This window comes from Ziziphus jujuba, chromosome 11 (assembly GCF_031755915.1).
Source record: "Ziziphus jujuba cultivar Dongzao chromosome 11, ASM3175591v1".
Taxonomy (NCBI): domain Eukaryota; kingdom Viridiplantae; phylum Streptophyta; class Magnoliopsida; order Rosales; family Rhamnaceae; genus Ziziphus; species Ziziphus jujuba.
In genome coordinates, this window is record NC_083389.1 from 11,874,414 (window position 1) to 11,889,770 (window position 15,357).

Genomic DNA, 15,357 nt, shown 5'->3' on the forward strand with positions numbered 1-15,357 from the left:
CATGTACTTCTCATATATATGGGAACTGGGAACCAGGAAATTATTAAAAATAATGTAAACTCTTTTAAATTAGAATAGAATGGTTGTTTTGAGAATACAATAATAATAATAATAATCAAGTTTTAATTTTCTTTTTGTCATTTTTATTATTGGTGCTATATTTATTTATTTATCTTTGTCATTTTCTTCAAGTCCATTTTTAATTGTTTAGATTTTTATTCTTTTTTTGTTTGGAATGTTGCATTTTTTTATTTTATTTTATTTTTTTTCCGGAAGGGTTGGAATGTCACTTCCTGAAACCAGTTTTTGAAAATGATTGAGGCCAGATAAATATAGGACACTGCACAACATACACAATCAACTGTTATTCATGAGAACTCATTAATTTCATTATTTTCTCATATTTGAAACTTTAGCATAATTATATCACTTTGCGGCGATCTTTTTATAATAAATTTAAATGGTCACTAAGAAGACCATGAATTTTTTTTTATTTTTTTTGAGAAAAAAATAAAACAATGAAAACTTTGTTTATTTTCATAGTTTATAACTGTTGAGTTTGTTATTTTCATAGTTTATAACTATTGACTTTACTATTCATTACTTACTGTCAATTTAAAATTTAATTTTCGTCAACATATTTTTATTGATATTAGTCTTTTTTTTTTTTTTGTTGTGGGGTGGGGGGGAGATATTATTGATATTAATCTACAAATATTAAATGCATATTTGAATTGGTTGAATATAAAGATTAATCAACAACTAAATCTCCATTACATTTGAAACAAGTTTTAAGAAAAAAAGGCACCAAATTATCTATACTAAAATTTCCCACTTCATCATGAATGTACACCTTTTGGATAAAAAGTTAGTTATAACTTTTTTTTTTAATAATAAAAACTTATTGTAATAAATCTAATTAAATGTTATCCTCAAATAAATCCACAATTATGCATTTATCATTTTTTTTTTAATTTTTTTACATAACAATTATAAATTTAGCTGGAAAATTTAAATATAACTAGTAGTTGGATTTGTTCGATTTTTCAACCGAAATAAGGTGGGAGACGAAGACAGATTACAGTTAAACACAACACAAGAGAGACAGAGCAACCGAGCCTGAGCACTCTGATCCTCCATTTTTAACCCTACTTTATTTATCATCGCTGCGAGCGCAGATCTGAAACTCACGTACACAGAGAAAAAAGCTTACGCCATGGATCGGCTTCTCAAAGCAGCCAGAGCCTCTGGTTCTCTCAACCTATCCAATCGCTCTCTCAGGCGAGTCCCATATTATCATCCATTTTCAACCGCAATTGTCTTCTTTATGCACTCATTTTCTTCAATTGAATTTCGCATTGAAGTCTTTAGGTCTCTGTAAATTGGATAAATCGGTCAAATGCCGAATTTCAGTTTGAGAGATTTTGATCGTGTTTTGTTATTGTACTTTTGCAATGGCAATGAATGCTCATAATTATTCTCTAAGAATTTGTCTGGAGGTGGAATGTTCAATAGCGAATTTGTAGAAAGCCGTCTACATTTCATTTTTTCATTTTTTTTTATTTTTTTTTTATTTTTTTTATGTTTGTGAGTTGAGAAAAATGTATTACTTGTTAATATGTAGATTTTGTTTACATTGCTTTGTTTTGAATTTTAGGGATGTGCCTGATGAGGTTTACCGGAGTTTGGATGCTGTTGCGGAGGGAGAGAATTGGTGGGAGGTAATTTGTTCAGCACTTTTATCTCTTCTTTCTGAATATAGTTTTTTCGAAGTTATAAATCACCATATGGATATATTCATGAAACTATGACAGACTTATAAGTAGACTGATGGGTGTAAAATGTGTGTATTTTTATTTTTTGTCAGGCTGTGGAGCTACAAAAGCTCATCCTGGCTCATAATAATATTGAATCTTTAAAACAAGAACTGAGAAATTTATCTCAGCTAACTGTATTAAATGTTAGCCACAACAAACTTTCCGAGCTTCCAGCTGCAATAGGAGAGTGAGTAATTTGAAACTCTGTTTCTGTTCTTACCGATCTTTGACTTATGTGTGCATGTAAGCTTGATGTATATATTTTGTTTGCGTGCTTTTGTCTGCTTGTTTGGCAGGCTTTCCTTGCTAAAGTCCTTAGATGTGTCTTTCAACTCAATACAACAATTACCTGAGGATATTGGTTCAGCAGCTTCTCTTGTCAAGTATGCTTCCACATCTATCTGCAAGAATTACTCAATTATTTTGACTTAAAATGATCCTTTTTTTTTTTTTTTTTTCCTCCTGGAAATCAATGAATTGGAAACTACATTAGTTTATAATTAAGAAAATAAATGAAAATCAAGTTTTAAGGTGAATGAAGTTTAGTGTTCATGCATGCTTGAATAAAAACTAAGTTGGTACTAAACTAGAAATATGGCACTGAATCCCAGATCTTATATTGTTAGGCATCCTTGAAAGGTTTTCAGTAAGTTACTTTAACTAGTCAGGCAAAAGCTTGATTGATTTTAAGATGAGATTTTAGTGGAATTCAGACGGTATCATCTATGTGATCCAGTTGCTTGTTTCATTGATACACCACCAACAATGCTAATTGTAATTTAGAGTCATTTATCACATAATTTGCATTAAAAAGAAGTTAATGGTATCATGCTTCTTTACATGAATTCAAATTGGATTAAATCTTAAAATGCTGTTTAATCTGGATTTGGTGTGATGGTTGTAGAATTGATTGTTCAAGCAATCGACTTAAGGAAATCCCATGCTCAATTGGAAGGTGTATAGGTTTATCAGAATTCAAGGTAATGCTTTACTTTGTTGAACTGATGGAAATGTAGGCGTAGCATGTGGTTTATGTTCCCACTTTTAGCATTCTACTCTTATCATTTTGAGCTTCAAATATTGTTGGTTTGAGTGTTGCGAATCCTGATTAAACAGCTTTTGGTTCTGATACATACATCTGATCACAGCATACACTTGATTAGTAACTTTCAATTACTAACTTTTAGTACATTTTATGTTGCTTTTTATTAAAGAATGTAAAGATGAAAAGTAAAATTTCTTTTGAAGCTAATCTCAATTCATAAGTTTGAAATTACTTTTATAATTTTACGGAAGAAGAATTTTATACTGGATAAATTATTTTTTTATTTCTTAGTTTAGAGGAAAGAAGAAATTAAAGTAACGGCTTTAACAGATAAATATCTTTGATGATCAGTCATTCATTAGCCTTTGCAATTATTTTGGAGCTTAATATCCACATGCAGCAATCTCTTTTCCAATCAGCTAAATTTTCTTGTCACAGTTTTTACTTCATTACTTTATCTTGGTTTTGTCGTCATTTATGATCTATAATGAAAGGTGGCTTATGAAAGTTTTTTTGCAGTCATCAAACAATATTATCACTACCTTGCCAGAAGATATGGCAAACTGTTCAAAGTTGATGAAATTAGATGTGGAGGTAAGCAACATACATGATTTTAGCACCTAAAGATGGTTGATTAACTTGATTATATACTGGAAAGCAAGCTATTGATGTTTGGGCTTCGAATGTGTATTGTGTCATCTGCCTGTGCCAGGGAAACAAGCTAATAGTGCTTTCCGAGAATTTGATTGCGTCATGGGCCATGCTTACAGAACTCAATGCATGTAAATTGTCTACAGTTTCTGTTGAGCAATAATTTCTTCTTGCAAATTTTAGATAAATTTAAACAGTGTAATCTGTGCAGCAAAAAATTTGCTGAGTAGCATCCCAGAGAACATTGGAAGCCTTTCACGTCTCATACGTCTTGACCTCCATCAGAACAGTGAGTTCACTTGAAATTGGACTATCTTCCCAAATATCTTTTATTATTTTCATATCATTGGAATTGAACTCATTTTTTAAACTTGTCCTTTTTACTTTATGTGTCGTGCAGAAATTTCGTCAATCCCATCTTCAATAGTGGGTTGCTGTTCCCTAGCGGAGTTCTATATGGGGTATCCACTGTTACTTGATCCTTTTGGCATTATAGAGGATATTGCACATATTGTTTTGTTTAAACTTATGTCTTCAAAAATTATATGGTATTTGCTACATCAAATTTTAGGAATAATGCACTATCTACATTACCAGCAGAGATAGGGGCCCTTTTGCATTTAGGGACATTAGATCTTCATTCAAACCAGGTACCTACATTACTCTTTCTCTCCCTCAAATGAACATATTTGATTTGATTTATTTATTTTTATAAGTATCTATCTTGTGTGCTTTTTCCTTTAAATTTGTTTCAATATACTGCTTGTCTTCTCGTGATTCTCTTCAGTTTCTTTCTTGGAACAAATACTCAGGGTGCTGGATATATGGCATACTGAATGAAATTTTATTCTACGTTTCTCATTACCTCATGCTATGCAGTTGAAGGAGTATCCAGTGGAGGCATGCAAATTGCATCTCTCAGTCCTCGATCTTTCAAACAATTCATTGACTGGGCTACCCCCTGAACTGGGTAATGTCAGCTATTTCTTAATTTGTAAATTAAAGGTTGGGTTGTATGGCCAAATAAATCTCGATGCATTATCATAATGTTGTCAGTCAGTTGTTAGAACTACATGTTATTGTCTTTTATTAACTCAACATATTATGATAATTTGTGAATTGTGGCATGTAAGACAGTGAGAAGCTATGTTAGACAGAGACAAGCTATTTTAGTAAAAAGCAAAGAAAAGCAGGACTTATCGTACTTTCCATTCCTTTTCTAGGCAATATGACTACCCTTCGAAGACTTCTGCTTCCTGGAAATCTTTTACGGACACTTAGAAGGTGCATAACATTTTTCTCTTCATTTTTCTATTTAATGCTTCTTTTGATTAAGGATTTATTCAACTAATATTTCTCTCCCCAGCTCATTGGTTTCTGGACCCACACCGGCATTGTTGAAGTATCTTCGAAGTAGGCTTTCTGGAAGTGAAGGTACATAGTTCATGCTTCTCTTGCATGAGCTTTTAATAGAGTTTTTTAGCATTCTTATTATGTAGTTTTCTGATAGTCTTGAGAGTTATGTATCTCAAGGAACTTCAAGAACATGAATTATGATTTTGAACCAATTTTTGTTTGAAGTATTAAGTTCAAGATTGTTATGTAGATAATGAAGTGATGACCACAAGAAAGGAGGATGTAATTACCATGGCAACGCGATTGTCTATCTCATCAAAGGTATTGCTCATTGTAGTCTTAAATTCTTAATCTTTCTGAAGAGAATATGCTTTTGTTGAGAGTGATCTGTGTATAGGTCTTTATGAATTGCTTGGTGGGCTTTACTGTGAAAATTACAATTCAACTAGCTGATACAATCTGATACTTTTCCCTGCATGTGAGTCATGCATAGGGTTGCTCATTTATCTCCGCATCCTACTTTGTAATTTAAAATATCCTGGCTGGGCATAGACCCGATCTTTCAAAGAGACCTATCTTTGTACTTGAACTGGACTTTTAATGGTTTTATTTTCAGGAGCTTTCTCTAGAAGGGCTGGGTTTGAGTGCTGTCCCATCAGAGGTATGGGAATCTGGTGAGGTCATAAAAGTTGATTTGTCTAAGAATTCTATCCAAGAGCTTCCAGTTGAACTTTCGACCTGTACCTCGCTCCAGGTGAATTTCTTGGATCTAGTTATTATCTGTCTCCTGCTTAGCTTTTAAGGACAAATATTGTAAAAGATGTAAAGAAACTTGTTTTTGTCTTTTTTTCTGACTGGTTGGATAAAAATCTTTTAGTTCCGTCATTGGGTTAAAATTTATTCAGCACAAAGCTTTGGTGCAGCTAATGGCACCCTGATGACAGTAATTGGCTGTTTAAGATAATTAAGTACTAAATGAAGGAGGGTTTTTCTAATGCTTATTTTTGAGGGATTAAAATATTAGTTTCCTTTTGATATAAAAATTTCAAAATTTTTATTGATTTTTTACAGGTGTCATTGTGCTTTTTAATATTCAATTGTAATCACCAAATTTCTGATTGACTTTTGCTTGGGACCAAGTTGAACTGTTATTACTACTGTATGCTGATAAGCTAGTTTATTTGAAATTTGCAACCGTCAATTAATTCATTTCTGAATTTATTTAAATGTGCAGACTTTGATCTTATCCAGGAACAAGATTCAAGAATGGCCAGGTGCAATTGTTAAGTCACTTCCTAATTTAACGTGCTTGAAGCTGGACAATAATCCACTAAGACAGGTAAAACAATTACTTTATGTTTTGTTTTTATCCTACACTTAACTGATGTAGTAGAGATTAAGAAATAAGCAGGGTGGCAGTTTGAAATAGATTCTTATACTTGTCTTCTGTGTTATAAATTAACTTTGACCCATCAACTTTGTTATGAGTTTTGTAGTTGAATATTTCCATGATCTCTTTCTACTTTGATTCATGTAACAAGAGAGAGGTTTCCCATTATTTTCAAGATTCAGCTAATTTGTTATGTCATTTGATTGTTTTTAATAAAGTAAATTTCAAATGCATAAATACCTTGAATAATAACCTTACATATGGCACCTATAAATTTTTATTAAGGAACTGGATATTATGTAATAATGGGGAAAAAAAAAAAATTATATCTAAGAAATGTATGGGCTAATTATCTTTCAAAAGTGTTTATGTAAAGTAGTTGCAAGAAATAAAGAAATAAAGAAATAACCGGAAAACAAGAGATGCCTATCTCTCTATATGTCAAAAAAAAATTATGAACTTTACGTTGACACGCAGGTGAGACTTCTCTTAATTATGAATACCTAAAACTACCTCTACTGATTAATACTATTATTTATCATATGATTATTTTTATTATAACAAAACACCGATCCACTTTCTGTCAGTTCCAAATTACAAAGTTCCTTCTGGATATGTTTTTGTTAAATCTCAATTAAGCAGGAGGTAAAAAAGAGTTTAAAACCTAAATCTGTTAAGATACTAATCCTTGGACATGTACTGTGTTGCATTGTGTTATTTTGTTTTTTATTGGCTGTATGATCTGAATAAACTCTTATTTACTTATCATGTAGCTTCCATCAGATGGATTTCAAGTAGTCCCTATGCTTCAGATTCTAGACCTTAGCGGTAATGCGCGTTCATTACCAGATAATCCAGCATTTTCTAGCTTACCGCATTTACAAGAGCTTTACCTGCGGTCAGTCAACAATTCTTAGGTCATTTTCAATATATTCATTCTGTTTGTCTAAAAACTATTTTCGCTTGACAGACGAATGCAGCTACACGAAGTCCCATCAGAGATATTAAGCTTACAGCAGTTGCAGATTCTCAATTTGAGCCAAAACTCCCTTCAATCAATTTCAGTGGTAACATATTTCTCCATTGAGAAGCAAGCATATGGTGTGGACTTTTCTTGTAGAATTGAGTTCAAATTGTGTTATAAAACAATTATGAAGGTTTGAGGATAAAGAATAGTGGTCATAAAACTGACAGAAAAAAAAAGAAAAGCAATGAACAGCGGTATTAGGGAATCTGGCTAATAGATTTGTTTTTAAATTTTTGTGTGTATTTTGTTTCTGTTGAATATGTTATTCAGAACTGCAGTATGCATTTTATTTTGATGAGTTATAGGGTAGTTTCTTAAGAAGTGGATACAAGTTCCATTAGAGCCATTCAGCCTTGGCTTCAGTGTTCTTCTGAGAAGAAAACCCCATAATATTTGATATATTATAATTTAGTACACATTCTTAGTCATGAATCTTGTCCATTAATCAAATTGATTTATTTTGAATTGGTGCATCAAGGGAAATTCAAGTTCTTGGTTATCATTGAAATTTTTGGATGCAGGAGTTCAGAAATCTTACTTCTCTTACTGAGCTTGATCTATCTGACAATGACATATCAACACTTCCCCCAGAGTTGGTGAGTTTAAGAAAGCATTTCCCTATTGCGTTGATAGGTTATGACTGTAACAATTATGATACTGGTTTTTTAACTTTAGAGAAATTGGAGCTAATATATTATTGGATGTATGAAAACTCTGCATCATTAGAAATCACATCATCTGCTTAATCATGGGGATTGTGAATTTATTTTGCCATTCTTGTGCAATGAATTAGGAGGATTAATTGTTAGTACTGTAAGCATTGTCTGGCATCTATTCAGGATGCTGCTTGTGTCATCCAAAATGGTACTATGGTGGTTGTCGTAGTCTATCCGAACCAACATAATGGTCATGTGATGGTTTCCTTCTTGGCACATTTAACTAAATCTTTTCATGTCTAAAGAAAATGATCATGAAAATGGACTATCTTTTCATGTCTAAAGAAAAAATATGGTGAAAATAGACTATCTTTTCAGAATAGGTTTTATCCTTGCTTCTGTGATTAAGAATTGTGCCTTGTCCTTTTTTTTTTTTTTTTTTTTCTGTTTCTTATTTTCAGTTTGCCAATGAATTATTCTCCAACTATTTTATCACATTTTTACGCATATTATATTAACTTTATGCTACGGAGAGTTGTTTACTGGTTCACTTCTTATGTTTGTGTATGTTGTTCTAAGCTACCATGGTTATTCATCAGGGTATGCTTGAACCCAGCCTACAGGCCTTAAGATTGCATGGAAATCCATTGAGAAGGTATGACTACATTTATCTTCCTTCTAATTGTCTTTTCAAAAGGTTCTTGTGCTTCCTGTATTTTTCTCCTACGTGAGGGAATTGACTCAAATGAAAATGGATTTATATTCACCATGAACAATAAGGTTTCCATAAATTCAATGACCATTCTCAGTTTTGAAATTTTCTCTGTTTCTTAAGCGATTGGCTGATGGAATAGTAAAGGAAAGCAAAATAATATTAAGCAGAGTAAACTAGGATGAAAATTATTGATATGCTTTCAGCATTTAGATTGGGTTAACTGAAAGAAATCATCTTAGCAATACGATTTAGATAGAAATTTGACGAATCTGATACTGCTCAACTCTTGAAGATGTTTCTTTACCACCTTGTATATTTACTTTTTTTTTTTTTTTATTTCTTATTTTCTCTTTCATTTTGCAGCATCCGGAGGACAATCTTGGATAGAGGAACCAAAGCTGTTCTGCAATATTTGAAGGATAAAATTGCTGATCACTAGATTGTTTTGGTATCTCATTGGACAACAAAAATGACATTTTTTAGGATATCTGGGATCTTGATCTAAATACCACATAAAATATATGGCTTTAAGTATTATGTGTGTAACATTCTAATGTATGATTTGTTTCAGTTATTCATATTGTCGAGGGATTCTCCCCCCCCCCCCCCCCCCCCCCCCCCCCCCCGCGGCCTCCCTGTTTTTTCTATGCTTTTTCTGGTTATCCCTTTCCCTCCTTTCTCTTGAAAGACAGACAATGTGGTTTGAGCCAAAAAGATTACGGTGCTCTGTTATATATTTTACTATCGTTATTCTAGTTGCAGATTCTCTTGGCCTTTTAGGTTCTACTTTATTATTATAGAATGACAAATATTGGCAGCAGCTCTAACATGTTTGATCAATACAATTATTTTATGTTTGAAATTTGGATTTTACTAGAGAAGAAATATATAAGAAGTTTATAAGGATAGCATTTTTACAACAAAACTTTCAAACAATTATACGGAATCCTTTATTCTTATACTTTTCGTTTTCCACTATCTTTTCAAAAAATATTTCAGTAACTTTTTCATATTTTATAGGAACTCCAAACATAGAGACTTATATGGTATCGGTTCTATCCATGATATGGTGTTATTATATTTAAAAATAATGCAATGCTGTATGTATAAGTTTTTTATTTTTTATTTTTTTTATTTTTTGGTAATTGGACGTATAAGTTGTAACCCTCGAAACTGACATACATGATTATGAATAAGCACCAAAGTTTTAATAAGCACCAAAGTTGGTAATTACATTTGCTGGTGCTTATCATAAACGGAAGAGTAATCCCTATCGTTAAGCTTTTGCTATGAAAAGCTTTTGCCATGTCATTCACGGGTATTTAATTGATTTTCATTATTTTTACAGCCTATCTTTAGCACATCAGCTGTGAGATTGTTGGACTATAACCCAGACCATCAGCTTTTCTTCTTCTATTACAATTGTAATATGCATACATCGTTCTTTTTTCCTTTTCCTTTTTCTCTTTTTGTCTTTTTCTTTTTTTCTTTTCTCCAACCAAAAAGGAAAAAAATAAATTAAGAAAAAACAGTATTCGTTTAACACTCAATTAAGGTGTTCATTTTCCCAAATGACCCAAAAACAGTATTGACTCCCATTCCCGCCCTTCCTTTGAACTGAGATTTCATAAAAGAGGAGAGGGCATTACCGTCAATTGAAAAATAAAAGGACGATTGTTTTTCTCGTCTTTCCTTATCCAAAGACCTTTTTTCTTTTTCCGGGAAATTGTTTTTTCCCCATCCACCGTATTGATGGCCGACGAGTATTCCCAGCCTCAGTCCAACCATCACCAGCCTAATGATCGTCTCAGGCTCAACGTCGGCGGAAAACTATTCGAAACCACCGTGGCTACGATCCGATCGGGCGGTCCCGATTCCCTCCTCGGAGCGCTTTCAAACCGTCTCACCTACGATCAAGAGCCGGTTTTCATAGATAGGGACCCCGAGATCTTCTCTGTCCTCCTCTCACTACTCCGGTCGAACCGTCTTCCTTCTACCGCTTCACGATTCACTAAGCAAGAACTCGCCGATGAAGCGGTTTACTACGGCATCGAGTCCCACCTCAAATCGGCGATGTCTCCTCCTCCGTTCAATGGGATTGATGCCTCCATTGTCAACGTCATTCAACCGGCTTCCGATGGATTCACTTCGGCATTCACTGCCGGAGATGATGGTTCTATCTGGATCGCCCATGGAGGTCAGATCTCCAGCTACGATTGGAATCTGATTCATGCCGGAAGCATTCGAACGCACCTGGAGAATATAACCTCGATCCGCAGGGTGTATTCGGAAATAGCAGCCGTAGGATCCGAATCCGCTGCCGGACTCCACTTCTACGACTTCTCAAACGGCCGTAATATCGCTTCGATCCACTGGACCGACGCTTCGGATCCTCGAATCTATAAAGCGCAAGTGACCGCGATCGCCGACTCGTCGAGTACGGTTTTCGCTGCGTTCGATTGCCCGCACAATGAGAACTCGATCCTGGCGATCGACAAAACAACACTCAAAATACAGTCGGAGTTCGGCCGGCAACGCGGCAGTTCAGCAAAGAACTTAGTTGCCGGGAAGCTGACGTGGCTGCCGCAGACCGGCGTTCTCGTAGGGAGCTCGGTGAACTGCGGTGCGTTTGGGTACTCGGGGTATATTAGATTGTGGGATCCGAGGTCCGGAGACGTGGTTTGGGATATGAACGAGCCAGGGTCGGGACGGAGTGGTAGGTTCGGGGACTCGTTCGCTGACGTGGACGTGGACACCGACGAGTTGACCATGTTCAAGGTCTGCTCAAAGTCTGGGGATTTGGCTATGGCGGATTTGCGTAATCTAAGTGAAGATCCTTGGGTTTATTTGCAGGATAAAAACCCAAGCTTGAGGAACGAAAGCAGAGGTGGCAATAGCGTTATCCATTGCTACAGGAACCAAGTGTTCGTAGGCAGAGAGGGTGGTTTGGAGGTTTGGACCACATTGCCAAATGGAAAAAAGGGTACTGAAATAGAAAACAACAACAACGGGATATGTGAGGATTTGTATAGAAGAAACTTTGTAGATAAAGAGGAGGATTCTGAGAGAGGGGTTATAGAGAAAATCGAAGGTGGGGGTGATAGGCTCTTTGTTAGCAGACAAAACGTTGAAGGCATTGAGGTTTGGGAAAGCTCAAATTCTTCTGGTCCTGTTTCAGTATTATGACCCCTTGTTTTTTGGTATGATATTTGGGTCTCTTAAGAGGCTTTGTGCTCCAAATTTGTTGATATTATCAGGGTCGATGATGTTAAGCCCATTTTCAGTGCATATATATATATATATATATATGTTCATCAAAGTCACCTTAATGATATGCAACTCGTGTGGTAAACGAGCACCAATCTTCTCCGTTAGACTCTTGCTGATTTGTCTCTCCTTTGTTTTCTGTTTTTTGTTCCTTCTCGTATTCAATCGATCTTATTCCTGGGGAAGTTGAGTGTAGAATATATCGCAATGATATCTTTTTGAGGATTTTCTGTAATCTTGAATTCACTACTTTTATACAAATACGTTAGTCAGATCTTTAGTGGTTAAAATGCTGTCTCTTGAATTGTAGTTATCATATTAGAGGGTGTTCTTGCGGCCTCGGTTATGTGGATGTTGATGACCAATGTAAGGAAGCTTTAGTTTCACACAGGCTGATTCACTTGTCAATGTGGTTTGGGTCTTGGTGACTATAATATTTCAAGCTGCTGCAACTGTGAATGTATTTTTCGTGACTATAAGGGTGAGCATGCAATTTACCTGTCAGTACCAACGGAAGAAGCAGGTGTTAAAACATGGGAATATCTACTAGGAATGAAAGGGTGGGTTTGCTATTTTTTTGCTCGTCATCTCTATCATTATGTAATAGGCTAACTAGATTGTTATTTCAAAGTTATATCCGTACCATCCAATATTTGTCTGCATCCTAAGAGTAAAGTGTGCTGCATTATAGATCTTTGTTGCTAACTTTGGTAGCTGGGGTTTGATATCATGTACTGGGATAAGTTTTGCATTGTCTTCTCATTGCTTGTTTGCTGATGCTAATGGATAAATGCATCCATAAAACAATCAAATAACGTATATAAAAAAAGATGTATCCATCCTTACCATGATATGGACCATTCTTTGTGTTTTTCTTTTCATGCACAATGGGCCAGTGAAAGCTCTGGAAAACTGAGTATAGGTTTATGCTGATAGTTATTGTTGGAACTATCAGCTTCCTCATTATTTGCAATCAGTTGTCTCTTACTAGCTGCCTTCCTAAAATTTGGGATTTGTACTATGTGCTTGAAGTCATTTCAAGCTCATTATTATTGATATGTTGGTTCCAAATTTCTTTTTTGGCTATCTTCTTCACTGTATTCGATAATTTATAGTTGATTCATGCTTACGGTTTTATGTAAGAATGAAGCCCTGACACTATAATAGTTTTGCTTGTGGTGGTAATAAACAAAAGGTCTTGACCTGTCTTCTTTTACCATATGTTTGTGACTGCTAAGTTATGTGTGGGGTTCTAGATACTTTAATTCATGTTCTAGATACTTTAATTCATGTTTTGTATTCCCTGTTTGGTTTTCTAAGAAGCCTCAATGATTCAGATTACGCAAATTTAGATTTCATTAACATGTAATATGATTTCTCATTCCATTTTATCTGCCTTGTGTATTTATTTCTTGTTAATTTACTGATTGATTGCTTTACTTCTGTACTAGATCATGTATAACTCCAATTATGGCAGACCATCAGTCTCTAATGCTGAAATTATATGCAGGGATGGTCTTCCTCTTATCATAGTTATTGATTTGCAATGCATTGCTCCAATTTAAGGTGTATCTCAAGTGCCGAGGATATGACAAATTCTCAAAAAGTTGGAAGTGGTAAGAACATTTCATGTTCCTTTTTTTTTTTTTTTTTAAGTTCGTTTTGTTTCATACAATTGTAAAACTAAAACTTTAATACTACTAGCCTCCTTGTATTATAACTATTTTAGATTCTTCCTTTCCTTGACTAGTTGAAGTCACCTTTGAAATTCCATATAACCTAGAAGGGGTGATTTTTTATGAATATCAATTGAAAAGATGGTACTACTGAATCATTCTGAATTAATGGTGCTGGTATCATTTACCTTTTTGGTTATGATAACACCTTCCGGGACAGGATTTGTGGTTTAATTTCATAATGCTTCAGGAGAACAAAGGAGAGCTATGATTTGAATTATTAATTATGCATGAGATAGAATTACTGCAATAATTTTGTCAGGAAGTTAATTGAGGCTTGGTGTTTTTCAGCATCTGTCCATGCTCCATATTCTTTCAAATATTTTTGATTCCTTCAGGGTTTCGTGTTTTGGGTATTCATGATCGTTAATATATTATAATTCTAATGTTCTAATGATCACTGCAATGTAGAAGTTCTTCAATTCAACATTAGCAATATGGACAAAATGCAATTATTTTCGTGTGTTGCCCTTGTGTTCTCTATTTCTGAATGAATGCAATTATGGATGATAAGTGATGCACATAGAAGGCTGTAAGATCCACTTTTTATGTTTTTGACCCTGCATGAATTGCTTGCACATAAATGCTGATGTATTGTAATCCTTTAATTCATACTCTTTTTCTTTCTTTCAGATCATTAGACATTGTGATGGTTGTACCACTCAACTTCTTCTGTGTCAACATGCTCCTGGTGGTATGCAGCATCAGCTTTTTGGGGTTTTGCAAAGGGAGGTAAAGGGTAATCTTACGGAAGTGTGCTGTTTTAACGGTGCTTTGAAGTACTATTGGAACGAAGCTGTGGAGAAAATTTAAGGGTAGAGATTTGGACGGAGAGAGTTTATACGAGGAGCTGTGGATGTGGATCCCTTGGCAATGACGGTTTCAAACCTTAACTTAAAGCGGGGTATAAACTGGGGGCATAAGGTTAGAATATTTACACATCCCAAGCCTTTTCTCCGAAACCAGAGCTTTATGTTCCAGTTTCAAGGAGTTGAAGAATCTATGGAAAAAGGATTCCTACAGAGGAGAATCATCCTGATCATAACCTTTCCTGCTTGGGATTTTGGCGGATTTTCTTTGATGGAGCACTTAACAGGGGATTATATGTCAGTTTTGCAGCAGTTGCACACTCAAAAAGGAGGGAGACCTTGTTAAAGTTTGGGACCAAAGTTATCCCTGTCTACCCGGAAGTAGCCCGCAAGCTTGAAGTAGTCTGATGTCTGTGCTGCAACTTCTGGAAGGAGCTACGTCGTATGCAGGGCTGGCCAAATTTTATTTGTGGCTTTGGGCTTGGCCTATAAAGAAAAAATTAGGCTTTTAAATTTATTTATTTGTTTACTTAAATATTTTGTCTCGTTTTGTTTTGAAACTAGTAGGGGAGACTGTGAGTCTCTTTGGGACAGTATAGATGGAATGACCCACCGCTGAAAATTTCAGGTATAGAGTTCAAAACATGGTAAAATCTTCCTCAACTTATCAATATATATATATATATATATTAAAAGTAGGTTTTCTTTTTTTTTTTTTGGGTAATTATATATTAAAAGTAGATTATTTGTTTCTTTACCAAACAAAAAAGAGAAGAAGATTATTTGTTTTTAATCTTGTTTTTCATCAACTATACTGAAGTGATCTAATAATAATATTTAATTGGTTTTTTTTTTTTTTCAAATTTCTATTTAGGTTATATCAATATA

General features: G+C 34.6%; 2 protein-coding genes across 6 annotated transcripts; both read left to right on the forward strand.

Annotated features, from left to right (window-relative positions):
- The first annotated feature begins 1,017 nt into the window (after window positions 1–1,017).
- Window positions 1,018–9,446, forward strand: LOC107432440 (plant intracellular Ras-group-related LRR protein 6). 4 transcript variants are annotated; one of them, XM_048466117.2, is made up of 21 exons: window positions 1,019–1,281; window positions 1,658–1,721; window positions 1,868–2,004; window positions 2,114–2,200; window positions 2,722–2,797; window positions 3,382–3,456; window positions 3,575–3,644; window positions 3,725–3,802; window positions 3,914–3,974; window positions 4,085–4,163; window positions 4,393–4,483; window positions 4,737–4,797; window positions 4,880–4,947; window positions 5,120–5,190; window positions 5,471–5,623; window positions 6,104–6,208; window positions 7,033–7,157; window positions 7,230–7,326; window positions 7,808–7,882; window positions 8,522–8,597; window positions 9,021–9,446. In XM_048466117.2, exons 1-20 carry the CDS (start codon window positions 1,217–1,219, stop codon window positions 8,570–8,572), a joined length of 1,689 nt encoding a protein of 562 aa, XP_048322074.2. In that variant the 5' UTR covers window positions 1,019–1,216; the 3' UTR covers window positions 8,573–8,597; window positions 9,021–9,446. The 4 variants fall into 4 exon arrangements, 3 of the variants coding, with proteins under 3 accessions (XP_048322074.2, XP_048322072.2, XP_048322073.2); XM_048466115.2 differs by having other exon boundaries at window positions 1,020–1,281; window positions 8,542–8,597; XM_048466116.2 differs by having other exon boundaries at window positions 1,021–1,281; window positions 5,486–5,623; window positions 8,542–8,597.
- A 631-nt stretch (window positions 9,447–10,077) lies between these two features.
- Window positions 10,078–15,167, forward strand: LOC107432455 (protein ENDOPLASMIC RETICULUM-ARRESTED PEN3). Of its 2 annotated transcripts, none has more exons than XM_025066554.3 (4): window positions 10,078–11,798; window positions 12,235–12,484; window positions 13,435–13,540; window positions 14,294–15,167. In XM_025066554.3, exons 1-2 carry the CDS (start codon window positions 10,410–10,412, stop codon window positions 12,244–12,246), a joined length of 1,401 nt encoding a protein of 466 aa, XP_024922322.3. In that variant the 5' UTR covers window positions 10,078–10,409; the 3' UTR covers window positions 12,247–12,484; window positions 13,435–13,540; window positions 14,294–15,167. The 2 variants fall into 2 exon arrangements, with proteins under 2 accessions (XP_024922322.3, XP_015899089.3); XM_016043603.4 differs by having other exon boundaries at window positions 10,080–11,857.
- Window positions 15,168–15,357: the final 190 nt, after the last annotated feature.